At 41.8% G+C, this 27,938-nt stretch overlaps 1 protein-coding gene across 1 annotated transcript in view; it reads right to left on the reverse strand.

Annotated features, from left to right (window-relative positions):
- col14a1a (collagen, type XIV, alpha 1a) overlaps positions 1–27,938 on the reverse strand; it is a 156,137-nt gene that overhangs the window by 31,843 nt on the left and 96,356 nt on the right. The window contains exons 28-38 of the mRNA XM_030072096.1: positions 27,608–27,772; positions 27,461–27,499; positions 26,702–26,840; positions 24,396–24,538; positions 21,996–22,105; positions 14,683–14,841; positions 11,389–11,466; positions 9,544–9,630; positions 5,092–5,145; positions 1,963–2,058; positions 1,182–1,235 (exon numbers count right to left, since the gene is read on the reverse strand). Of these exons, the coding sequence (XP_029927956.1) occupies positions 1,182–1,235; positions 1,963–2,058; positions 5,092–5,145; positions 9,544–9,630; positions 11,389–11,466; positions 14,683–14,841; positions 21,996–22,105; positions 24,396–24,538; positions 26,702–26,840; positions 27,461–27,499; positions 27,608–27,772 (1,124 nt within the window). The remainder of the gene's footprint in view (positions 1–1,181; positions 1,236–1,962; positions 2,059–5,091; positions 5,146–9,543; positions 9,631–11,388; positions 11,467–14,682; positions 14,842–21,995; positions 22,106–24,395; positions 24,539–26,701; positions 26,841–27,460; positions 27,500–27,607; positions 27,773–27,938) is intronic.

Here is a 27,938-nt window from a genome sequence, read left to right on the forward strand (position 1 = left end):
GCCTAAACTTTGCAATGCCACAGAGCAGTGGTTCTTTTGCTGTCAAGGACAGTGTCTATATTGTAGATTGGCAGATTAACAGTGAAGAGTGTGAAACCTCTTAACTGAGTAGTTATTCTTATACATTCTCTCACTGGAAAAACCTCTAGTTAATGAAATAATATTTTCTGGAGGTTCAGGTTGAGAACGGTTGTTCTCAACCTGAGCCTCAGACAATAGAGACAATAGACTCTATCTGAACAGGTTTAAATGCCAAGGGAAACAGATATTGCTCATGTTTGTAGTTTCTATCTATTTTGACTGTGCAAAATTATATCAGTATAGAAAGTCAAAATATTCACAATACACAAGATAAATAACACAGCATGGAATGAACTTACTGCACTTCGCCTTTATAGGAGAGAAAATAAATAAATAAATAAATAAATTCCCTGGGCCTGTAGAGCCATTGCACCTCAGCAATTATGGCCGTAGGACACATTCAGATTCTCCACACATATACACCATTTGCACACACACACACACACACACACACACACACACACACACACACACACACACACACAAACAATCCATGCGTACACAGCTGGTCATAGCTGGCTGTGTTATTACATTGACTGTAATACATTTATATTCCACAGACGTGCTGCACACACACAGACACACATATCAATACAAATACTCACAGCATGAAACACATCTGCACCTACACACACACAGACACACACACACACACACACACACACACACACACACACACACACACACAGATCAATACATTCACCATCTTAATGATGTTGATGTTTTAGTGATCAGTTTCCTTATCCAAAACACAACAGTGACTGGAAACTAGTTAATCTAGTTAAGGTCTCAGTAATGCCTGTTTCAAATTTATGTACACCTTTTTTTCTGGCCTTTTTTCTGGCATGTTCCTCGGCAGTATATGGAGAGAAAATAGAAAGAAAGAGAGAGGAAGATGATGATACATATGATGAGCCAGACTCGAATCTTCAGAAAAACAGGATGATTCACAGGAATGACGCTCACACCACTCCCAGCACACACATATCACCTCTGAGTCTTGTTATTGTGTAATCAGTGGAGGCATTTTTCTCTGTGAGCAAAGCTGATGACATGACGGCAGGATGCAGAGGTGACTTCTGGGTGAAAGGCTGTCTTACCATCGGTCCTGGCAGACCAATCTCTCCTCTGTCTCCCTTCTCTCCAGCAGCCCCCTGCAACACAAACGGGCAATGTCATTACAACTCAGCTGGACCTGCAGCCATTCAGATAGCTACGAAAGTAATGGAAAAACCCACATCAGTTGTCTTAATAAGATGCTGGGCCACCACAGGGCCCCAGAACAGCTTCAGCGTGCCTTGGCAGAGAACCTGCAGCTGTCTGGAAGTCTATTTGAGGGATATGTCAACATTTGTCAATTTATTTTGGCAGTTACTTGACAGCTCAATACTAAGTCCATTCCTAATTGCACACCCTTTGCAATCTTGTTGCGCACAGGTGGGAGCAAAACGCCAAACAATACGCATTGTGTGACTGTGTTTCCTCTGTAATTTAATACGGCAGTCATGCTCGGGAGTAATTTTAGTTTTGGTTCCACATCTGTCTCTGTTTTCGGTCCCAGATATGGTTCTGATGAAGCTTGAGTTTCTAAAAACATTTTTCTTGTGACATAATATCATAACTACATTCCTCAGAAACATTAGGACTGCAGTTGTTTGTATTTTGGAGGAAATTCAGCCAAACTACACTTATTTTAATTCCCCATTTTCTCAAGTAATGGCAGAAATTTCCTTTGCTTCCTTAAATAATTAACTGAAGAAATGTTGTATGAAACTGTGGCCACTGTGCTCTGCACTGATACTCTTTTAGCAAACAAAGACATACACACAGTGGACAAACACGAGCATGCACAGACAGACACACACGTGAGCTCATGCTTACCGGGGGTCCCTGTATAGAGAGTCCACTGGGCCCCTGAGGACCAGGGGGGCCTTGGGGTCCAGGAGGGCCACTTTCTCCCACTGGCCCTTGAGGTCCCTGCCAGGACAACAAAACAGATCCTTTAGTGAGGACTCTGCTTTTGAAACTGCACATAAACAAGCCTCGTCATCTTATAAACATAATCACATAGTCATGACATACACGAGTCACTGTGAAAATTTTACACCATCTATACCAATCCCTCCCTATTTATAGTAATGAAAAAAAAAAAAAAAAACTCTAAAGAAAATGAGAAGGGTCAGTACTCTTTAATTTATTTTTTAAATCTATTTTTATTTTACCTTAATTTTACCTGGAAATCCTGTTGAGATTAAATATCTCTTGTGCAAACAAGAGCTAGCCAAGGTAGCAGACATACAGAATCACAACAAATGAAAGACAAACGTGTTAACTGCACACAATAGTTAAAACCTTCAGTGTAAAACAACCACGTACAAAATATGGCTGCAGAATACAGATGGACAGCACTCCACTGCCTTAGGGGCTAGACGTAATCAAGGCACCAAACATCTATCAAGTTAAACCTACAAACCCAGGTAACCCTCATTACTGCATGCTGGGGGGCAGTTGCTACCATTGGCTGTTTCCATAATCGGATCTACTCCAGGAAATGAGTTTAGACACTTGTCCATCTATAATCAGGACGTGTCAGTATGGTGGCTCATTTGATCCATGTGTAGGTGCAGAAGAGGAGGGACTCCTCGCACTGAACCCATCGGCTGGTGTAGTAACCTTCATCCCTGCTGTGTTTATTGTTTTTCTGTTAAACTGTTCAGTGACAAGACTCATACCTCACTTACACATGTAAATAATCAAAAGAGATCATACACACACAAATGCAATATGGAAAAAAAAACGGGTCGAAATGGTATAATGTATGTTTTATATTTCACTGAAATTTACAGCTCATGTTCTAAAATATCACTGAAATCCAAAACACACTGGTGACTGAAGACAAAATTAGTTAGATTTATATCTAAACGACTAAACTGTTTGTACTTTAAAAATAATTCACCCTCTGTAAATGGATTAGTGGAAATGAATGAGTGTAAATCTGCGCAACAACTTGGGCCTAGACTTTAGACACCAACTGTTCAAATAAACTTGGCCGAGATTTTCTTCTACTTTACTGCTAAGAAAGCCGTGCCTAGCCGAGACTACTGAGCTACGACAAATGTGAGCTGGCAGGTCTGTATTAGTGTATTAGTGTATATATGCATGCATTCGTGTGTGCGTGCAAGGAGCTGGAGATGTATGTGTGTGTCCATGTGTGTGGGGTTGCCTATATGCCAAAAGGACATAAAACACTGCTACACTCCAAAAACAACACAATTGCACCCTTCTCACACATGGTCTGTATTTACAGGCCTTCCATGACTGTATCCTGTCTTTGTTTCAGGAGGTAATTCTTAAAATTTGCTAAGCTCCAAGTTCTGGGTGGGCCGGGCTCTGTATGTGATACACTGTCCTTCAAAAAAATCAAAGCAGGAGCTATGGTAATTAAGAAAAACAACATTATTTTCATGACTGACAACCCTGTGCAGAAGTTGCAGGATCCCTGCTACCTCATGCAATGCACTGTGGCAAGGCCTTAAAGCATATTTTTCTCCAGCTAGTATCAAAATTGACTTATGGGAACTCGTTACTAGCACTGAGAAACTTCCAACACCACCAGGCCTGCCTGCCGCTGCCGGATTGTTTGTAAATGTTTGGAACGGACTGCCACAGTAAAACTGCAGCAGATGCAATCCGCACACTAAATCTCGATAATATTCCATGCTTTTCATTTGCTCGAACGGTGTGTGTTAAAGACAGGTGGATGAAACAGCCGAATTCACAGTGTGCCTGGGATCCAAAGCCAAAAGGAAGCTGAAGTAGTTTTTTGGCATTGCAGGCTGCTCCTATAGTTTTCACACCATCTCCACAAATGCCTTAGATCCAGTCTAGTGGATGGAGCAGCACCAATGGGTTGCTGGGGGCTTTTCCTACACACTGAACAGAGGACGGGGGAGTTTCCTGTCCCAGGAGGCAGGGGTGTGGACCGTCCTGTTCTGTACATATTTAGGATGCACTGTTGACATCTCACTTTTTCCGCCTGTGTTTAGCATATCCAGTGGGCGGTCCTCATCTTGCCTTATTACCTCATGGGTCTCTCTGGGATCACAACCCCTGCAGCCACGTGAACAATGCCTAATAGAAACTGTTTGAGAGTCATCAGCTCCCTTCACATCAGCATCTTGGGGCTCAGCAGCTGAAGTTATTAGCTGGAGTCTCTTTCTGTGTCCATTCTGTCAGGATGAGTGATAGACACACAAATCCTTTCCTCTCCTGTTTCTTGTTGGCTGGTGGTACTGTTTGGGTCATGAATACTGTTAGGATGGGCTTTGAGTCTGCAGCTTGTTCTATACCTGCCCAGCTACTAAAAATCAGTTGTAGTAGATGGGATGTTATTTGTTTGTTCGGACCAACCGAGATTTCAACGAAAAAAAACCCCAAAAAACATTAGTATTTTCTCAATCACATGCCTCTTGGGCTGCATGTAATCAGGAACACCACTGGGACTGTTAACCACCTCCCTATCTTCCTATTTTCCTTCCTATCCTCCTATCTTTAGGCCGTGAGCAGCCCTCAACAACAAACTACTAATAAGTCGATCATCTCTCCTGACAGCACGCACATGTATGCTGAGAAAGCGTGCATGTATTTGCTGTAGGTATAAATCATGCATTTCAAATATCGGACAGCTGCACACATGATCTCAGGGTGTGCCATAATGCTACCAGGCAATGTTTTGATGCCAACATTTATTTCCAGTGAAGCTCTCAGAAAGCATTGCAAGTTATATCACTGATAATCAACTACAAGTTATCAACGTCTGTTCCATTTCATACACACAAAGCCTGGCTAATTTACAATACTGATTTGTACAACTAGTTGTCACTGTCGTTAAGAATCCTGCTGAGTAAGAATTTGACTGAATTAAGCAATAAAATTAGGAGCAACAACAGTGTTTAGCTCTAGTGTGGACTACTGGGAGTTTTGTGGTACAACAAAGGGAACTTTACTGACCGTCACTCCTGGCTCTCCTCTATCTCCTCTGGCTCCTCTGATGCCTGGGCCGCCCTGGAACACAGACCAAAACAACACAGTAAAACAGTTAACTGGACTTAATAAATGTCTGCAAATGTGTGCCTAGAAATGGGGTAATGGTTAAGAACTGTGAAATTCCCCCGCCAGCTCTCTCACTTTTCCCATTGTTTCAATCAAAGCAACGTACTAAGACGACTGGAGCCGCATTCAAAAAACATCATGAAATTGGAATTCCACAGGTCACTGATATGAACGGATTATGAATATGATGAATACACACTGATGCTGATCTGTGCTGCGAACCAACCCACACCTCTCTGCGCTTTATTTGACTGAAACTGTAACTACAGTTGACGCAGACAGCAGGATTATAGGAGTTATAAACCTCAGCTTGACCCTTCAGGTTTCACAGGGGTAAGTTACACACATCTGCTACTCATTGGCCCATGTGGGATATGTCGTCTTCCTGTGTTTGCTTTAATAGGTCCCTCTTGGGAACGGGGGGGCGGCTAGGTAGTTCCTATATGGCCAGAGGGGACAGGAGGGATGGTCGCAGGGAGGAGGAGGAGGAGGAAGAGGAATGAGCGAGAAGACACACAGATGTGAAATCACAGAGAAGTCAATCCTAATCTTCTTTTGTCCTTTCCTTTCAGGGTGTCTTTTTGGATAATCAATGACAAATATAACAAATAGAAAGAAGCAAACCAGAGGAATAAACTATCATTTTGGTATTGCGGAGCTTGAATCCTTTGCAAGTTATAAAAAACACAAGAAATTTAATCATAACCATCTATATATTTTTCCTGTGTTCAAATGTAATAAAGTTGCTGTCCTTACCTTGCATTACATGTTCACTTGTTTATCATTTTAACTGAGCTGTTTGAGGCCAAAGGAAAATTGCTACTTTTCATCGGAAGCACACTTGAACAGTGTGGGAACAATTCAAAGTTAACAAACGGGGGCGAAGAGGAGGGGATGTCTTATTTTTCTAAATGCTAGATTGATTGCTGAGTGATTTTCAGTATTGAGCTGAGTCTGTGCTAACTCAGTTGGTACAGATAGCCATCAATGTTATTTCACGTCTTTATGACTCAAAGCTTTATGAAAGTGGTGGGACTCCTGCTGTGAGACAGACAAAGACACAAGTCTGACAATGAATGAGTGGAGAGTGGGCTACTGTGGCATTCAAAATGATCTGCCTTTGCCTGTGTTTGCCTAAACACTGTCTAGTCTGTGCAGATGCACAAATACATTACAGGCATTCATTTGTTGTGCAAAAATATGTTCAATGCTTTAAAAAAAAAAAAAGGCAAAAAAAGGTAGCTTTTTGATGAGTGTTCCTGCTGAGACTCAAATTCTATAATCAGATGGCTATGACTGTGCTCTGGTACCATAATTCTTGGCTTTCCAGCTCATTTTTGTCTTCCAGTTGTCTTTTAATGACAGAATTGCGAGTGTTTAGAGACTGCATTATAGATCCCAATGGATCCAGCCATTTAATTCATTCGATCCGAGCTCCTCGCTTTACCATGGAGTGTGAGCAACTTTGCAGTGGCATTACAACTGACGCTTGTATCCGCCCACTGAATTGTTTACAGCGAAACTTTCTGTTTTCACAGTCTGTTAGGATTTTTAATGTTTTCTTGTCTGTGGGAAGCTTATCTTCCACAGGGGATACAGTGCATTTATGGTGTTAACAGCCATTATATTGTGTGAACAAGGGGAATGCCATTCCCTCCTCATGCTCCCTCAAATCCCCCGCTGACAACAGCATACAGTTTCAGCACAGTAGTGGCTATGATTTCTACATTAAGCTATTCATCTACGTCCATCTACTGCAGTTAAAATGTGATTTTAAAACCCCATTGACTGCTGGAGGGACAGACACACACTGACAGAAAGAGAAACACAAAGACAGAGAGACAGGCACGGTGACGGAGGTATAAAGAGATAAAAAGAGAGAAAGAGCAAGACATTTGGGTATGGGGATGGAGTGGGGGAAATATACAGAAAATGAGACAGAAAGAAACTGAAAAAGAAGAAGTCTAACGCTTTATGGCTATTGGCCTTTGATATGGAGAAAAGGAAGGAAAGACTAAGAGCCCACTCACACTGGCAAGTTTGATCCGCGCCCAAGCACGACTGCCCCTAAAATCCGGATTCTTTGACCAGTGTGATCGCTCCGTATCGTGCTTGAATACAGCACACTTCCCCCGCTCTGGCACGGTTGGAAGGGGTGTGCTTCTGCACGGTACGGGCGCATACACGAGCACATGCACGGTCACGCACGCAGTGCGCGGACGTAAATCATGCAACTTTCCTCCTGCCTCTGCAAAACTGTTTAATGTGCGCAGCGCGATTACCGGTGAATGGCCGCGTTGCGCAATCAATAATCAACCATGTTGTCTGTGTGGCTGTCCGTTGTGCTGCTGCAACCGCGTATAAACAAAAGTCGGTTTATAATGAAAGTACAGCAGTCTGTGTGCGGCGATCCGGCAGACCTGCTGCTGGCCGGCACCGCGTCGGCACCAGCCGGGACTGGCCGCGGCACCGCGCGATGTGCGGCCACCCGGTCACCCGGTCTGCCGGATCTGCCAGGTGCCGCTCCGGCTGTCAGTTGGACCTTTCTGAAGAAGGAGGAAGTTACCTCCGAAACTGTCAAGGTAAATAAACATCCCATGTCTGATTAGAAGGACCAAAAACGTTTTTTAGTTAAAAGGAAGACATGATGAATGTATTTGAACTACATTGATTTATAATGACGTCGGGCCATGCCTGTTGTCGTATTTCAACGTGATGACGTGCACACCGGGGGCAATCGTGCTTGGGCGCGTTTGGGAAAAAGGTAATGTGAGTGCAGGCCAGCCGGGGACTGGGGAGGGGGGGATTTTGGCTTTAGCACGATACGGGCTCAAACTTGCCAATGTGAGTGGGCCCTAAAACAGTGAGTAGGACATGGAAGAGACAGAAGTAAATGTACAGAAGAAAGACAAAAGACTGAGAAAATGAAAGATGAAGCCAAAGAAAGACAGAACGGCCAAAATATTCTGTAAACAAGCAATTTCGTCTCATAATCAGTCTGAAAATGTTGCTTCCTTCATGAACCACCAGGTCTGAGAATTTACTTCAAACAAGCGTCTTGAAGTGCGGCTCCACTACAATCAAAATAATTCTTGAAACAATTTGATTTGATTTGGAAACAGGTGGAGCTACAAAAAAAATTATAATTATAAGAAAAATATGATTTTAAGATTTCATACTGGATTAAATGATTTGTTCAGGTGGATAGCTTGCGTGGTCGAGGAGCTATCGCTGCCCTTTGGGTCTGCACTCCATGGAGAAAAAGGTAAAATAAAATAAAACAAAACAGAAAGTGTTGAGACGCAGGCAAAGACAAAGAACATTAGGAAGGAGGCCTGCGGTCGATACAAAACAACCCTATGGATGAGTAAGTGGATCTGGCCAAGAGTGGGGACTCTAATCGGCTGTGATAAATGGAATTGCCATATAATTAATTTCTCAAACCATACCAGTGTTGATGCACACCCCTCCCCTTCCCTCAGCAGCCGTGAGCGGTGAAAAAGGGGTTGGGGAGAGCTTAAGAGAAAGAGGAAAAAAGACAGATAGATAGAGGGGTGAGCGGCAGAAGGAGGTAAAGGCAGAATGGAAGGGAAAAGAGGGTGGAGGATAGAGACACAAAGGGTAAAGAGGGGGGAAACGGAGAATATAGACGTCTAAAGGCGTCTGGCCTTAAATGTGCTCATTTATTTGCTCTCATCGCTCAGCCCATATCAGGTTTTGCCTGCTGCTGCGTGAGATGAATTCAGCGGCGCTGCAAGCTCGTCTCTGTCTCTCTGGCATAATACCACTGCCAGCCCACCCAAAGCCCCAAAGATCTGGGAAATTTTTTTTTTTTTTTTTTCATTTCAGGCGCTGCATTCCAGAGGAGTATATCAACTTTGTCAAAAACTGCGGTCAGTGGATGATTACATGTTATTTTATAAGTGGCTACCTAACTTCAGTAATATCCAGTAATGAGTTTCAGAGCCAGGGACTGACTTTCTCAGCTGCTGGGTTACACAATTCAACAGCAGCATCCAGTATTTCATCAGTCAAATACATTATTTTGACATTAACTTCTTAATAATAGTCTTTAGAGTACAAATGAAAGAGTATGTAAATAAAGGAATGCAGGAAAAATGTAAATGCAAAAGTCAAGGAAGGAATACATTAAGGAATTAAGATTTAATAAATGACAAAAAAGAAAAAGAGGGAGACAAGAATATAAATAGCTGGAGAGAAAGGAGGTCTGAAGATTGCCTTGTCGTCCTCCAGAAATACAGATAGATGTAAATAAAGAAAAAGTGAGTGACAAAGTTGCTTGGGTGAGATAGTAAGAGAGTGAATGAATGAATGAATGAATGATCTTACAGGGGGTCCGGAGGGTCCTGGAGGTCCCTTGCTCTCCTGTGAGCAGGTACAGGCATGAGGCATGGGAGGGCATTGCTCCTCAACTCTCTGAAAAGACACACACACACACACACACACACACAGCTGACTGATTGTACAACACACTTATATGTATTCAGGCTACGCTACAAGCCGCTGGCTGGTTTCAGATAGCAAAGTGCCGGCTGTAGCAACGGTAGAATAACGGCACCGCACCGTAGCGTGAACTTGCGAGTGTCTGCTAACGAGCAGCATCGCCAAAAAAGTTCAGCTACAGACAACTTTTCCGGGCCCACAAACAAGATAACTATGGCAAACATTTCTCTCAGGTCATGAATTAAGTGGACTTCCAACTGTTTAGCTGAGCTTCTCGCAGTGCAAACTTACTGAAAAAACCATGAAGTGTAGCACAATGCACTCTGGGGCAAATTCACAAACAATGGTTTGTGGCTGCAGATAGCACCATGAATTGCACATCACTTGCAACTGCTATCTACCCCCTCTTCAGGTCTGATCACAAAAGATATTAATGATGTCATACAGTTTTGCAGCAGAGTGCAATTTGCCCTTGTTTTGTGTCTGATTACCATTATGCAGTATAAATGCTGCCTTCGCACCAAGAACACAACAGGACAGTATCATCCTTAAAGTCAACAAGTATATTTGTTTGACCTGGCAAGTGAATAATTTTGCTCTCAGTTAAATCAAAAAGTGATATTCCCCTTTGATATATATCTGCTCTCAAGTATGTCTGGCATGTCACAATGTCACAATGTCACAATCACAGCTGCCATGATGATGGGAAAGTCAGGGCGTGACACTCATTATAAATGCATTTCAATTACCACCAATTCTCTTTAAATGACCTAATTTAAATGCCTGCAAACAGTGAAGGTGCACCGTGATGCTGTTTACTTGGCAGCGCATTTAGTCGTGCTTGTCATTCTTCACAGGTGATTTGCGAATTACATGGCTTTTTTTTTTTTTTTGGTCTTATTTGTGCACTTTAGCAGCCGCAAAAGCTGCACAATCCGTTTGTGGACTAACCTCTCAGTGGTTTCTTGGTGCCCTGTATTTTCAATAAAGTATTTGTGAGCAACAGCTGCATAAAAAATTACGTGCAACTGAACTGGCTTATACTGAAAGTTCATTTCAACATTAGAGGAATCTGTGTCTGTCGGGGTGGGCATGGTTATCTGTTCTGCCTCAGATGCCCTGTTCATCTGCTCATCTGTTTCAGAAAACAACTGTGTATCATGTTGTGCCTCCCTCACCTCCCTCTCTTCCTGTCTCTCCCCTCAGCACAACTCTATTTCATCATACATGTGCTTATGTACAAGCCCGGATAAGAGCACACTGATAACTGGTGCTCTGTTTGGCTGCGAGCACACTCAGACCTGACCTGCTTTCCACTATGTGAATGTGTGTGTGTGTTTGTGCATGTGTGTGTGTGAGAGAGAGAGAGTGAGAGAGAGACAGTGTCAAAGCAGTATGACATGCCCTCTCCACTTGACTCCCTTATGTAAGACACACACACACACACACACACACACACACACACACACACACACATACACACACACACAAACTCACATATATTGTGCAAGAGTATTTCCCACCTCAGGCTGACAAAAAGAGCTCCACCATTTGTTAAGACACAAACAACACTTGAACTGAACATTTCAGCCAACAAACTATCTCTGCTGGCACAGATCAGAAGAATCCAATCTATAAAACTGTCTGATTACTTTCTCAAGGTGCACACCAGGTGCACACTGGAGGTATGAATGACCAGTTGTAATGGACCGTTACCAGTTGGTTTCTTACCAGTGATGGCAGTTCACAACACTTATCTCTGCTGGCCCAGGATGTACTGCAGATGATGTCAAACATCTGGAGCTGGAACTGTACACACACACACACACACACACACACGCACACATGCACGCACGCACGCACACACAGTACATACACAAAAGCACAAACAATACCATTACAACCGTAATTACAACATAATCACTTAAAACATTTGAACTTACTTGCCAAAATATAATCAGAGGAAACATTAGAAATGGAATATTAGCCGTGGGATTTTGTAATAATGCACCACGATGGTGTTTCTGTGTTGATAAGAAACAAGGACAGAGACAGTCTGGCTGCTAACAAGGTATAATGACGAGCTGAAATGTGCAGGAGGACAGATACACAGTCTGGCTGGTAGCTTTAATAAACAATACAAATGTACTGGGGGCTGCACTGGTGTTTCTTAAATTATGGTCCAGGCAATCAGCTTGGTCAGGGGCTTGTTTCTGATTCATTTGGGGACGAGGCTTGAGAAACTGAAGAACCTATGGAACACGGTGCTGGAAAAAGGGCCTTGCTGACACATGAAATCAAACATACATTCAACTGGAAGAGCGGTTTCCAGTATTGACATCTCAAAAAGAAGGTCAAGCAGCAGGGCTTTCAACAAAGGCTTCACCACACATAATACTTATGTCTCAGACATGCTTCATCCATGGAAAACCCCCTCCTAGAATAAATGACTGTGAAATTGATTGTTTTATCTGGGAAGTTAAATAAATACAGTTCACTTAATGTACCTTAATGTAGGGAGGATGATTACAGACCTGTCATGCTTAGTGAAAAACTGGGTGACAGCCGTTTGCTTTCCTCTCTGTAACATAACGCCCCCCACACCCTTTATTTAATTTAAATAAAGACATTAAAGAAAGGAAAGAAGAGAATGTTTTAGACACAGATGAGCCATAAAGAGTATTATCAATCAAATCTTAAAAGATACAGGGCTTTGTTGCTGTTAGGGCTGAGCGATATATCAATATTACATCAATATTGTGATATAAGACTAGGTATTGTTTTTGTATTTTCAGTACTGTAATGTCATTATAGGATGTAAGTGTTGTCTTTTCCTGGTTTTTACAGAATGAACTACAGAAAAGGAAGACAACTGAAATGATTCTACCTGTTCTGTTTTTTGTCTCTACTTGGTCATCATAGCTGTATTATTAATGATTGTTTATCAAAACTCTCTTGTGTGTAAACATCTGATGAAAGCACCAATAATCACCCCTACATCTCAGTATCAATATCAAGGTATTCAGTCAAAGTTAATGTGACATTTGATTTTATCGATATCCCCCAGCCCTCATTGCTCTTATGTATAACTTGTGTGCCTGTAGTTTGGTTGAATTCTAAGCTTAGATTAGTGATTTAGGCATTATTTTATGACCTAACAGGATCATTGAAACCCCTTAAAAATCCTACATAAATCCTACATCATCTGACATTCAAGGGGCTGGCAGAGAACCATGGCAGCACAATATCCTGGATTCAAGTCCAGCCAAGCACCTTTGGCACGTCATCCTTGTTCCTGTCAAATTTCAAATAAAGGCTAAAATGGCAAAAAAAAAAAAAAAAATATATATATATATATATATAGCCAAAAAACTATAAAATGCATGCAAATTAATAGCACTTGAAGCCTAATTTTAGAGTCCTGAAGTTTGAGAGCAAGGTGCCCTACAGCCCATGTGGCATGGTCTTGTCCTAGTAATTATAGTTGTATTATTACAACACCACAGGGGGGCTAAGACTTTTAAGAGCCGGGCACTTTCAATCAAACTAGAGCTCATATCAGGACTCAAAAGATAAAGACATACAGCGATTCATTTTCGGGTACTGACCCGTAGTTCAAGAGACACTGCAGCCTCTTCATTTTTATTACTTGTTTGAGCATTGACAATCTAGTTGGTTATACAGTCAATGTAAATCAGTTCAAGTGACAGTACTGTTTGTCTTGACTCAAAAAAAACATCATCCGAATCTTTCAGAGAGGTAAGAAACCCCTCCTGACAAAATGTCAGTAAAAGGAGAAAATGTCAAACTTTCTTCATTTTGCTTCAGCGAGATTGGGGGAACCACTTAACACAGCACTTTCCAGCCAATAATTTTCTTTGGAGAGGACAAGAAAGGATAATTTTACTAATAGCAGCGTTCCCTATTCCCAGCAACCCAGGATATCTCACCTTTTCTCCTGCCTGTGTCTGCCAAAAGTTTTTGAACGGCTCTGCAACTTAATGAGTAGGGTACAGCTAAAATATGTAATGTACTTCTCCTCCTCTACTTGCAATAAATAAAATGCACTCCTATGGTGTGACTCACTGAAATGGTCTCATAGGCTCTGAGTATTTATGATTGTGTAACTATACAGAGCAGTGACTCACACATAGCTTGTTGATTGATCAGTGTGGTCACTACACACTGATCAATCATTACACTGATTATTAATCCAGCCGGCTTTTAGCCTTGCACCCAAAATAGCCAATGATAGGGCTTTGTGCTAAGCACGTGAGGACCCACTAGAGGCTGGCCACAACCAATGTGGTGATACAACTCATAATTTAAGAGATCCGACCTTAGGAAGATGAATATTACAGTAACAAAGTTATTGGAACTTAAGAGAAACAACATACAGTGTAAAAACTAATGTGATGAAATAACTAAAGGTGTTTAATTCCTCAGCCTATTTGCACTGAGGTGGTACATTCCCTTTTAACACAACTTTAATATGACATTCTCTACTCTGTAATGTCAAATTCCATGACTTTTCCATGGATCTCCACCACTAAGCGAGAGTGCTTCCATGGCCTAAAATATATTTTGTTTGTTAATGTTGTTTTTTGAAAGGGCTAAAAAAAGGGGTACAAAGTATTTTATTTGTACAATTATCTGATATTCCCTAACGTCTCAAGAGCATCCACCTCCGTGACACTCCCTGTCTGGAACACAGATCTCAGATTTCCATGACGTTCTGGAAATTCCAGGACCAGTGGGGATCCTGAACAAGTGGCATGCTGTTGTTCGAGGACAGGCCAACTCTATTGAGAATGTGTTTTCCAGAGATGAACACAAGCATATTTACTGACCAGAGTGGGGTGGGGCGGTTGGGGGAGGGGGGGGGGCTTGGTGACTCACCTGGTAGGTCACCCACTCTCTCTCCCCTGCCTTTCCTGTCTCTCTCTACTGTCTCTATCAAATAAAGCAAAATGACAAAAAAAAAAAAAAAAAAAAAAAAAAAAAATAGCCTTTATATATACTGACCGGAGCAGAGTTGTCCCGCCTGCCTCTGGACCGGACCATCCGTCCCAGGATCTCCACGCCGTCGATGGTGATGTTCCCAGCTGCAGTGATGGCTTTCTCTCCAACTGCAGAGCAATCCAACACCACCTTCGCCGACGTCTTACTGATGGTTACATGGAGCTGCATGGAGAGGAAGAGTCAGGGTGTCATACAAAGATCATACAACATCTCTTCATCAACAGAAAAGTCTGCAATGCCGCCCCCCCATCCTAAGGCACAAAAAAATCCCAAAGATTATGTGCAGAAATAACTGCAATCCCAAGGTTCCCCTTTGCTTTCATCAAAACATATGAAGAATATTTTAAACTGTTGTCATTTAGGGGAATACAGATGGGCCGTGCACTTTTGTTAGCAAGTATTTTGTTTAGTATTGTTTTAGTAGAAAGTTCTCATCTGGGGTTTATTACTCATACACAGACACACACACACACACACACACACATACACACAGCAACCACATTTGGATATCTATTTAAGTGCAGCTCTTTCAGCACTCTACTGCATGTAGACCATCAGCATTTCAACCACTGGCGTAGCTCTTTCCTGACTAATCACAGTGACAGAGATCCTCCGCTCACGTGGATTCACAAAAACACCAGACCAACGGCACCGAGCGCTCAAATTGGCCGGTCCAGTCAGAGGGTTGGATGCCTGCGAGCTCAAACTGCCTCCTTGGAGGAAACCATTGCCAATCCCTCGAACCGTGAAATTCAAATGGTCACATGGTTAATGAGCAAAGAGAGCTGGATCCAGGCTGGGGACTGTAATAAACTAGACTATTACTATCAGCGTGTTTCACCATTAGAGGAGCCTTTCTCTCATCCTCTCTCTCACACACGCAAACCACCAGAACATCAATGCACGTGTGCAACACACACCTAGACACACATGCACGCACACACACACACAGTAACAAGGTGTATCTAATGTGAAGTTAGACAAAGTTCATATTTAAGTGTCAGAGCCCATTCCTCTGCTGACGTCTGGGCGACTGCATCATGATGAGTTTCTGTTCTCATCCTCCGCTCTGCACACTTCACTGGGCCTGACTCTGTGAGTGTCTGTGTGTGTGTGTGTGTGTCTTGTACTTTCATTCCTCTGATAGAACGAAGATGAAAATCCTCCAAGGTTAGGACATTTTGTCGGTATTTTGTAGCATTTAGTGGTTAGAGTTAAGGTTAATGTTAGTCGTTAGGGAATGAATGTAGGGCAAAGGAATGTCTAGGTACAATAATAAAAATGTGTGTGTGTGTGTGTGTGTGTGTGTGTGTGTGTGTGTGTGTGTGTGCGTGCGTGCGTGCGTGTGTGTGTGTGCGTGCTTGTTTGTGTGTGCGCAAGTGAGTTACAGATGCCAATCACTCTCCTTAAGCCTAGTCGACTCCTCCAGGCTCAGTCATTTACTCCAGTGATTCATTTTTAGACTGAAGGCTGTTTCGGCTTCAAACTTCCTCTCCTCTTACACTTCAGCTCTAAAAGTTTGAGAAACCTGGCCAACAGTGGCACAAATCATTAGGAATGATGTTTATTATTAAGCAGCTGCTTTATTAATCTACACCGCTGCTGTATAAGATTGGCTTAACATTACTTGGTCTAAATGGCAGTTTGAAAACAAACTGTAGCATTGTGAGTTAGCAACGGGAATCCTACAGAATAAAATGGCAGATACTTTCCTCACTGTTTCATGCAAACATGGACCACAGCTTTTTAACTGTATCTATACTGTAGATCAGCAGATTAATAGCCAACAGTGTGAACTGAGTAGTCACTCTCACACATTCTCTCATTGGACTAACTTCCAGTCAGCAAAATAATAGTGAAATTAAAATATTCCCTCTGGAAACCATTTTTAATGCAACGCACGACAACGACAGTACACAATGATTTGTAAAAAGTAACCAATTAAGCATTTGTGTTTGATTTTCTTGAATATAATTCATCATGAAAACCCCACGCCGTGATAGGGGACAGCCCTCAGAATCCGAGTTGGGTTTAGTATTACAGACCAGCGTCCACAACAAAGGAAAACTAAAGCCAGAACAGAAGAAACGCGGATAAAAAATAGGAAATGTAAGCAGCATAATGTTTTTTGCACCCTGTGCTGTTCCTGGCAGGTCAGATGGCCGGCTCGAATCTACAGTATCCACAGCTAATGCCACTGCCAGCACAAGATGAATTAGCCTATTTCTTTCTCTGTCTCTCTCTCTCTCTCACACACACACACACACACACACACACACACACACACACACACAGACACACACATAAACACACACACACACACACACACACACACACACACACACACACACACATAGACACAAAGAAGAACACTGAACACAGTACACAGATACACAGATAAACACACACAGATACAGACAAATGCATGCACATGTACACACACACACACACACACACACACACACACACACACACACACACACACACACACACACACACACAAAGAGAGAGATAAACAGACATGCACATTATTTTATTCTGTGCTACTGCTGTCCCAGACATCACTGATATCGCTGTGTATTATAAAGCACCTCATTTGTTTGCTCCTCTCTGTCAACAGATGGCTTTATTTTCCCTCTATGAGTCCTTATTTCCCCTTATCGTTTTTCAAACAGCGGAGAAATTACTTGTTATTCCTACACCACTGACAATGCTTTATTATCTTTGTCATACTGCACATGACTTTGTAGCAATCTCACAAATTGAATAACAACTCCAATGTATTTTGATAGCAAACACCCGAAACACAATGAGCTATCGCTATAATGTCATCTTCGCCAAATAGAATTTCCAGAACAAAGCAAAACAAAACAAATTCATCAGGAACATTAGAACCACTAGGTTTTTTTCTTTCTTTCTTTTTTTTTTTTTTTCTTGTGCAGATATCTACAAATAGAGTCTGCACTTCCGTAAATGAGAGTGTGTGTTTGGCGGTGGGCATTTTTATTGCTCGGTTGTAGATAGTAACTCAACATCTTAACGAGTAAAATGAAACTACAGTGTGGTGTTCCCATGCAGGTTCTGTGGCTACCACTAAAATAGGGACTAGCAGTGTGTTTACAGGAGAGAAGAGAAGAGAAGAGAAGAGAAGAGAAGAGAAGAGAAGAGAAGAGAAGAGAAGAGAAGAGAAGAGAAGAAGACAGGACTGAACAGTTTATAGTGGAGCGGTGGACAGCTGGAATCACCTTAACTCACCTCTGCTGTAAGCACAAAATGAAACATTGATTCTGATACAGTTATGGAATTGGAAAATTGGCACCCACAGACACAGACACAGACACACACAGACACACACACACACAAATTGTTATGACAGTTTTCAAACAAACTGTGTGAGATAATGTAGGTTGGATGAGTTGAGACCATCAGCATTTCTGCTGACTCCACTGTCCCCCAGACCTGCACTTAAAAATGAGTGGGTGCGCCTACATATGCATGCTTAAATGCATGCATCTGTGTGTGTGTGTGTGTGTGTGTGTGTGTGTGTGTGTGTGTGTGTGTGTGTGTGTTAATACTGTACTATGCCATACATGGATACCAAGAAGCCCTCCAACTCATACGATCATATAGGTTGTTTGTTCCAACTCTCTAATACGACTCAATGACCATTTCCAGGGCTCACTAGCACACTAGCCACTAAAAACACCTGGTTAACATTAGTAAAAGGTTCTTGGTAAGGTTAGGGTTAGGGTTAGAAAAAGGTCAGGGTTAAGGTTATGAAGCTTTAGCTACCATTGCTAATATTAGATAGCTATCATATGCCATACAAATAAACTGTGTGGTCATTTTTTTGCCGGACCGCCTCATGGGTACATATGCATTCTGTATGCGGACGGTTGCTTGTGAGTGGATGAGTGTGCAGGTAAGTTGGAGCATTTAAATATATTTGCACCTATGTATGCACATGCACTTACTGTATGTACGAGTGCACACTGCTGCATGTGTGTGTCTGCCTGTGCACCTGTGTGTTTTTCTCTTGTCTTCTCCACTCAGCAATATTTGAACTGTCAGACTCAAGATGCTGTTTTCATGACTGCTGTCCTGACTTGTGGAAAAAATCATGTTTTTGTTGGATTTTTTTAACAGCAATAAAGCTAACCCCATCCTTCTGTCTCTGCATCACTGTGGAAATAAGCTTCTGTTGACCCAAACAAACATGACAAATGTAGAGAGATAAGACGTGATGCTTTACCGCTGGGATTTACTTTTAACGTGAGGAAGAAAGGGTTGTCTTCGTGACGTTTTCTAGCAGCAAACACAAATGCCAACAAATCATTTTTGCCACATCATATTTGCAGCTGCCATTCCAACGACTCCCTCAGTAAAGGGGGAAGGAGCAATGACGGGTGGGAGCGGATCATGCTGGCGTCTTCCTGTGAAGCTGAGTGGAAATCAAACTTCAGAGTGACTCATGATGTTTTTGCCCCCCGGCGGATTCTTACTCACAAATTTGAATACACTCGACATGTATTTACGCCCGGCTGACTATGACTGACTATGACGGACAATTTGCCCTTACAGCGAGCGAAGCAAACAAAGGTAAAAAAAAAAAAAAAAAATCCTCCTAATATAACCAGTGAGGTTATCTAGATGGCAAGTGACATGAGTTGACGTCTTTCCCTTGTGTGGACTAACCCTTTATCCTGCTAAGACACAGCTCACATTTTACAGTAATACCAGAAGAGTGCATTGATCAGAGTGCAGATCTCCGCCAGGTGGATCTCCTCTTCTTCCTACACTATAAGCTATAGGACTACAGGCAGCACGGTCTAACATAGAAAAATATACTGTAAAACTCCCAAAGCTTCTCAAGTTTAGCCTTTTCTTGTTCTCTCTGTCTCTGTTTCACAGGCAAAAACATACCTTACTTTGTTTTTGAACATTTGAATGTATTGAGGTGTGCTTGATTAATCTTTCCAATGATTTAAACCACCTCAAAACTGAGCACATCACTTACAAGAAAAGATTAATTTAACACTTGCATTTCCTGTCTTCTCAAGCCAAATAGGCTTTTTGCACTATCTTACACCATCATGATAAAAATGTAAGCCTACAGTGGACATGCTGACAGAAGTTATATATTTAAACATCTGAAACTTTTTACAGCTTAAAAGCATTACCAAAATACTCAAAAGTGGATCATCAATTTCAGGAGGGCAAAAACATATCCACTATCTCAGTTTGAGCGTTGGGGCTGATGTTGCGTCTACATCTGGGTTAATCACAGGGTCTTAAATCTTCAGGAAAACTGGTCCAGCCACCTCATTTGCAAGCATGATAGTATCACTTTATCAGTCACCTAACACTATCTCATCTTTTCCTTTGAGAAACAAATAACAGTCCATTTTTTTCCACCAGAAGGCAACGGCTTTCACCGACAACACATCTGCTGCTTTCTGTTTCTTTCCTCTCTCCTGTAGCTATTCCATCATTCCCTCTCCTACAAACCATCATGGGATACTCTTCATAATTTCATTTAAAACTATTATGAAAACGTCTACTAATCCTGTCATTTTTTTTTTTTTTTTTTTTTTTACAGTGCATAAAAGCAGCTTTAACTCTTGGCTCACATGAAGCAACAGGAGTCATTTCATCATCCCTGGTAGATGAAAATACAGAAATAGCACTCAGACTTGGAAAACTTCTGAGTTGTAATGTGGGCTTAGCAATATCTTTGTTATAGTGTGTGTCAACATTTTTCTTTCGTTCTGGTTTTATTTCTCAAATTGTCCATTCCATCTCTTTATGACTCCCTCTCTCACTCTGTCATCTCGATTTCTGTCTTTACTCTTCCCTTTCCCTCACTTGGTCTGTTTCTGTTTTCTGTCTCTCTGTCAGTCTGTGCGTGTGTGTGTGTGTGTGTGTGTGTGTGTGTGTGTGTGTGTGTGTGTGTGTGTGTGTGTGCGTGTGTGTGTGTGTGTGTGTGTGCGTGTGTGTGTGTGTGAGTGTGTGTGCATGTGTGTGCGCTTCAATGAGCAGTGGCGGATCCTGCTGTGTATTCCTGCCGTCACACAAGGTGTCTTCATATGGTAATCCCCTTAGGATGGACAAACATGCACACGCGCACAAACATGCACACACATACACACACTCGTCTCATTCACTTGTCATCCTGTCTTGATGAGGACACACACTTCCCCTGGCCAGCCAGCCCTCTGCAGCTGCTGCCTATCTGAACATTGTCCTGTTCTCTAACATAAAGCCTGAAAACAACCGAGAGGACAAAAGGCAGGGAGAATGATGGACAGCGCCACGGTGACATTTTGAGAGCTCAGAGGGAGAGAGAGAGAGAGAGAGAGAGCAAGAGAGAGAGAGAGAGAGAGAGAAAGAGAAAGAGACCATCTGAGTCAGTGACTCAGGTGCTGCTAGACTGGAAGAAATCTGAAAAAGGACCTCAGTAAAGTAGCCATATACTGCAGTGTCTCTCTCTAACAAAAAATAAATAATAATAATAATAATAATAATAATAATAAAAAACGCTGTATATCAAAAAGTTCTCTATTAATGCTTTTCTTTGCATTTCTATCACCTGTTAAGCAAATGTTAACCATACTTTTGAAAAAAATAAAATAAAATAAATAAAGACAAACCCATCCATGAAGAAAAGTCTTTCAAGAATTATTTGGCTTTGGGGAAGTTGTTAATTTCTGTTAATTAGTGTCAGCTATAATGTTAATGATGCTCAGCTGTTATCATATTTGCATCCCTCTTTATTACACGACTCATGAAAAACATCCCCACCTCAAAAGAAGAAAAATGTTTTTGATATTAGGTAACTCTTAGGATTAGCAATTTCCACTCGTCCTTTTAAATTCACTTCATCATAATTCACATAAAACACTTGGATGGGATCCCAGCTATTGATGCAAATTTGAAAAAAAAAAAAAAAAAAATGCCATTGTCAGAATCCAACAGGAGGACAACTGAGAGCAACATCTCCGCCTGTCCAGTCTAAATGAATAGTCTGACAGCACAAGATAAGCATGGTTCAGTCACATTCATTTTCTTCATTTGTTTTCTTTGTTGTCGTAATCAATGTGTTTGTGCTGTCTCTGTGCATCCTGACTTATGCCAATCCATCAGGATAAAAAACGGGTATCAGATGTACTTGATGTGCAAAACAAAGTGGCTTGGAGAACTTGGAAGATAAACGTCATCCAACTTGCTAAGGCCGGTGGTAGAGGAGGACGGCTGGAGGTGATAAATTTGTAATGTATACCATTTACATTATGAGACACTGATGAAGAGAAACCAACCTTGTGGAAGCTGCCATGGAAGATCTTTTTGATTTCAGGTCCCTCAAAAGTAACGGTCTGAAAGTCTCCTTTGTAGTCGTAGTTGAAGAACGTCAGGGTCTTTCCAGAGTCTGGGTGGGGGAGGAGACACGGAGAGGAAGCTGGCATGTACACTTGAGGCTAAAACTTCTCAGCACTTGCACTGTATGTCTAATTGGCCACTGTCTCAGTCGGAGCCCATATCATTACACCCCAATCATATTCTGGAAAGTGAGAACAATTTCAAACCTAGCCAGACTGAACTTGCCAGGAACTTGTATTTCTTTCCCCTCCATATTGACATTTATGGCATGGATGACTTTGGCCAAGCAAAGCTGTCTTGGCCTTGGTATAAGATGTTTTCTAGTCATACTTCATGACAAATAGTGTCTCTGCTGATTGTATTCATTCCTTCGAAAATCATTTTTTCCCGCTGACACATATGTAAACAGTGATTTTAAAAGATAGGTATTCATTAAAGCTATTTTCACAACAATGAAACGTTTCAAAAATAATATCTTCAGCTGTTAAGAAACATTGTTTTTATGGAAATGAAATCCCTGTCGTGTGTAAGGCAATATAACCTCTTCTGTATCGAGGGTACACAGCTTTGAAATAACACCCTCTCTGTTGTTTCAATAATACATGATATCATTAATGATTATGACAACTGAATCTCTGCATCATGTTTATATAAAAACTGATCTCACAGATCATGATGACATTATTGCTTGTGTGTTTGTCAGCGAACAGATGAGAAGCTGAAAAAATGATTGAGTAGATCACAGAGCAGACAAGCATATGTTTGGTTTTGATTCCCAGAAAACGTGGTGGCGGCCTTATCTTCATAATTACCTTGCCACCTTGTTGCGTAGTACAAAGGGTACACGTTTTGGTCAGGCACCCTTTGCCATTATCAGTTTACTTCAAAGCTGCTGACAGTTTCAGTCAAGACAACACAATAACAGTAACTTTGATCACTGGTCTGTTTCATCATGGTTCACTAGCCTGTTTACTTTGGTTTTGAACTGTTGGCTATGAAATATTTCTCTCCAAGATGGGGTTTTCCCACCGCAGATTGTTTTCAGTGCTGCATTCTTGCTAGACTTCAGCAGGGCAACATAAATATACAATTAAAGGAATAAATATTCAATTTTCCCATCCATTTTCTTGCTGCTTATCCAGGTCAGGGGTGGCACAGTGGCTCGGTGGTTGCCACTGTCCCATCACAACAACAAGGTCCTGGGTTCAAATCTCAGCCCTGGTCCTTTCTGTGTGGAGCTCTGCATGTTCACCCTGTGTCTGCACGGGCTTCTTTCCTTCCGCAGTGCGAAGACATAAAGGCTGGGTGAACTAAGGACTCTAAATTGCCTGTCTATGTGAATGTGTGTGTGAATGTGTTTGTGTCTGTGTTAGCCCTGTGATGGACTGGTAATCTATCTGGAGTGTTTCACAGCCTTGGACGGGCTCCAGCCCTTGCAACCCTGAACAGAACAGAATAGATCGAGCCAGTATGGAAAACGGATGGATTGTCTAGGTCAGGACTGCAGTGACAGCGGAGCAAGTAGAACAGCCAAGCCGCTCTTCCCCCCAGCTCCCAGCTCCCCAACTTCACCTGGATCGCTGACGCCAGCCCTCCTGCAGAGAAGCCTGATTTTATCTGCTGAGGTCCCTGATTTCATTCTTTCAGTCGATAATCAAATGAGCTGATGAACACTGGGTTGAGGGTTGGAATGAAGACTGACACAAAAAGAGCTTTTCTTTGTGGAACAACTTGATATGCAGCCTGACAACGTCCACATCATTGTGCCTCGGTCAGTCTCACCATACCTTTATCATCATCTCATCATCGTCTTATCATCTTTTTGGCTTCCTCAGACTATGATCGCTACTTGTGCTGCTGTCTTGACCAGGACTGCCTGAGAGAAGAGATCTTGTATCTCAATGGGACTTCCCTGGCTAAATAAAGGGTAAATTAAAATAAATAAATACTAAAATCTCTAATATGTAAGGGAGCAGTTTGCAGCTGGGTGTGACACAGTGTGGATCATGGATCAGACAGGAGGCCTGCCCCATTCAGGTGAGGGGCAAGCAACAGGCCCAAGGTATCTCAGCCTCTTATTGAGGGGAAAAAGGAAGATTTATTTTGTTAAATCATAGCACATTTTGGATGATAAATGTCGTTGCATACCAGTAGGTAATTAGTGGGTTCTCTCCAGTCTCTCTATTAGAAATTGCTCTTTTATATCCTGTAAATGTACGACTCATGTGGGATGGGAGGCCAGCCTGTTGCTGTCAAACTGTAGTCGTCAAATGGACCGTATGGTAATGAAGGTGAGATGGTGAAGATATTATGAAATAAGAACACTCATTGGGACTCACTGTCCAGGATTAGTCCCACCAGTGGCTCGTTGTCCTTGTTGAGAATCTCCCACAATGCAAAGGGCTCCTGTGGGGTCTCAGGAAGTAGGCGGAGCATCATAGAGATGGTGTAGTCAGAGGGTAAACCTTCTGGATGGAGGTACCTTTTGCACACACACACACACACACACACACACACACACACACACACACACACACACACACACAGAGGTATATTTATCTAATACTAAATGAAACCTGACAATGTGATCTTAACACTTTTAATCTCTGTCAACACCGCTAAGCCCAGTCTTAACCAAAATATATGCCATAATAGCTTCTAAAAGCTTCTGGGTGAGCCGTGTAAAATCCATAGGATTCAAACAGTTACATGATCCATATCGGATCCATATGGGAAAAACAGACGTGATCCAAACTAGTCTGAGCTTACGTTTGGGGTGGTCTCTGCGTTGCTCGGGTCAGCTTGGACAAATTAAGCTATTAAGGCTGACAGTCATCTGCTACCAGAGCAAAGACAGAGTCTATTACATGGGCAAATATGAGGCGCTTCAACAACCATTCAAGGCTAAATGTAGGATTTGACTGTAAATATTAGGATCAAGCTGCCAATTTTAAGCTTGTTCCCAAGCACAGATTCATAACTGATTTTGACTTCAACTATGAAATAAGCATGTACAAATTTGAAAATAATTGTCTGTATTCATGTTTCTGCCTCTTCAGATACCCACATTGTTTTTACTAGAGAAGCAGAATTTGTAGTGATGCCCCAGGATGGGTGTAGTTTTCTCTGTTTTTCTGTGATTACTGTGACACAAGTGTGCTTTAGCAGTGTCTTTTCTGAAAAACTGTCAAAAAAGCCAATTTGCCCCACTTGTGTTGATGTGCTGGAAGGAACCGCACAGATTAGTGAAAACTGCATGTCAAATAAATTACGGCAACAATCAGTTTCCTGATTAGTATTCCTTTCATTGGATTACATTTTTAGAGTAAAAATGTGACGGGGTCTGAAAACTGCATGTCTTTTCATTTTGAAAAGGATATGAAAGGCAGTCTGCAGCAAATTATAAGTCAAAGACTGATCCCTTTGTTATATTTGGCAACATTTGGCAAGAAATGTGCCAGTGACAAAATGCTTGTTTGTAACACACTTAAAGCACATTTACACTAAAACATCAGATACATTTGTGACATGTAGACTGTGACTGCCATCTATGGAGCTATAGTCTTTCCTCAACATTATTCTGAAGGAGCAATTTTTCAAGCAGACAAAAAGCTACAATCTTCAAGGATCACTGCTCTGGGTATTAGCATTGGCAGCGAGTAGTGTTTGTGAGATGTGCAAGATAGCAAACATAACACAGCCCAGGTGTTACGGGTGGGACTCAAACCCCAGTGTCGCACAAGATAAACCAAACAAAAACATACACAGCACAATTCATCAGAGAGGAAATCTTTGAGATGTGCGGGTGAAATGTTGAGCTTTTCTGTTAGTCTGCCAGTGGTTTAATGTTAACAAGAAAACCGAGTCATTTTTATTGGCAGTGCTGATGAATAGTTCTAGGACCTTGTGTGTACTCCTGGCTGATAATTCAAAGTGCTCTACTGTTTGCGTCCTGCTGGACACTTGCAGCTTCCACTCCCCGCTTCCAGTGGAGTCTCCAGTAGAGGAAGGGAGTGTCTCTTTGCAAGAAAACATAGATGGATAAACAAGGACTGGGCTGACAATAATTCTTTGAAACACCAAGGCTAAAATAGGATTGCAGGAGTATACACTGCTCTGGTTTTACCAACCACTTGTATAGCATGGCAGATAATACATGATATTTGCTATATCCCAAATAAGTAAGCAACTGCATTAATTATCATTCTAAATAGATAACAAATACCAACATAACCTTTGGTTGTGGCACTAGTGCATTACAATGGTCCCTTTTTCAAACCGGACCTAAACAAAGCCTACATTACTCTAATCACAAGGCTGATGGTGCCATTTTAGTAACACTTCATATGGAGTATCTGAAATGCTGATACCGTATCATCCTGCATCATCACCAATTCTTATACATCCTCTCTTCTCTTTCTCCTCTCATATTATAACTACTTTATACATGTATGAATGACAATCTATTCAATATTTAGGGATAAAATGTTGCTGATTATTTTTTGTTCTGGGGGAAATGAAGGCAAGCCCTTTTAGCCCTGCAGTAGAATAGGGGCGACTGTACTCTACTGTGGAGTGATTTTGAGAGAAGCTGGTAAATATTACTTATAAACTAAGCTGCTTATTAAATGAACAGTTCACCTACTTGGTGGGTTGGGACACCAGGGCATCTCGGTGTAACCGGTAACAGGGGAAGCTGTTGAATGAACCTGGCTCCAGAGAAACTCCTGGCACGGTGCTATACTCCTTCTCCACCAGGCCAAACTTCTCCATCATACGGAAGCCTGCAGCAGACAGCACAGCACACCTTCATCGCCACCACCATCCAACATCATCGTAGAATAACGACGTGGGTATGTCATCACTGGTTAGCCAGAGGTTTTGGAAGTAATCTCCGATGAGAAAATATGCTGAGCTGAACTGGGATTATATGATGAATCTGAACTCATTAAATGTTTCAGTGGTTTCTAGAGTGTATTTTTTAAAGATTTGTAGTCGTGTCTGTTTTCCAGTTTCAGGGAACACGTACAATTAGATACTGTGTAGGCTACTCACCAGGACAGCTGTGCAAGCTGGTGATCTGAACCTCACAATGACTAAATTTCTCCATTTGTCTGAGCCTATAATGATATTTGTCCCACTGAGAACCTCTCCTGTCATCCTTAAAAAACAGGGGGTGTTGCTAAGGGACACCATGGTAACAAAGTGAGGTAGCTAAGCCACAAACAGTTTAATTATGCTAGCAGGGCTGCAGAGTGGGGCCTGAAATGTTGAGGACTTTTTGGATGTCTAGTCCTCAGATTGTGATTGTGCTAATAAAGCAACAACAGCAAAAAACATCCTTGTTGCGGTTTAAGACAGTGGATGGACACTGAGGCTGTTTCTGTTATTTCGAAGGTCTTACCTGTCATTGTGTTGCCACTCATCAGAACAGACGGACAGGCTGAAAGACAGTAGAGGGTCTGTTAGCTCATCCTCAAAAATCACCAATTCTCAATTCCTAAAAAAGTCACACACTCACTCCATTAATCTCAATAAGGCTGTTACTCACTGGCAGTAGCAGCCTCACAGACAAAAGTAATGAGCTGCTCTTCTATTTTCTTTACAGCATCCAAATCATCCACGAAGAAGACGTGTCTGTCGCTGGGTTTACTGGCGATGTTCACCAGCTCCCCGTAGTCCGCATCCGCAAAGCCAATGGCAAAGATAATGTAGCCTAGGAGCAGAGTTAAACAGGAAGAGTTCATTACAATTTTAAAGCCATGGCTGGAGTTATAGGATTCAAATCAATGGTTGCACTGTGAGATTGCCAATAACAATAAAACGTAGCAAATATAAACCCTGTAAGAATAAAATGTTGTTAAAGCTTTACAAGAAATTGC

Source organism: Myripristis murdjan, chromosome 16 (assembly GCF_902150065.1).
Source record: "Myripristis murdjan chromosome 16, fMyrMur1.1, whole genome shotgun sequence".
NCBI lineage: Eukaryota > Metazoa > Chordata > Actinopteri > Holocentriformes > Holocentridae > Myripristis > Myripristis murdjan.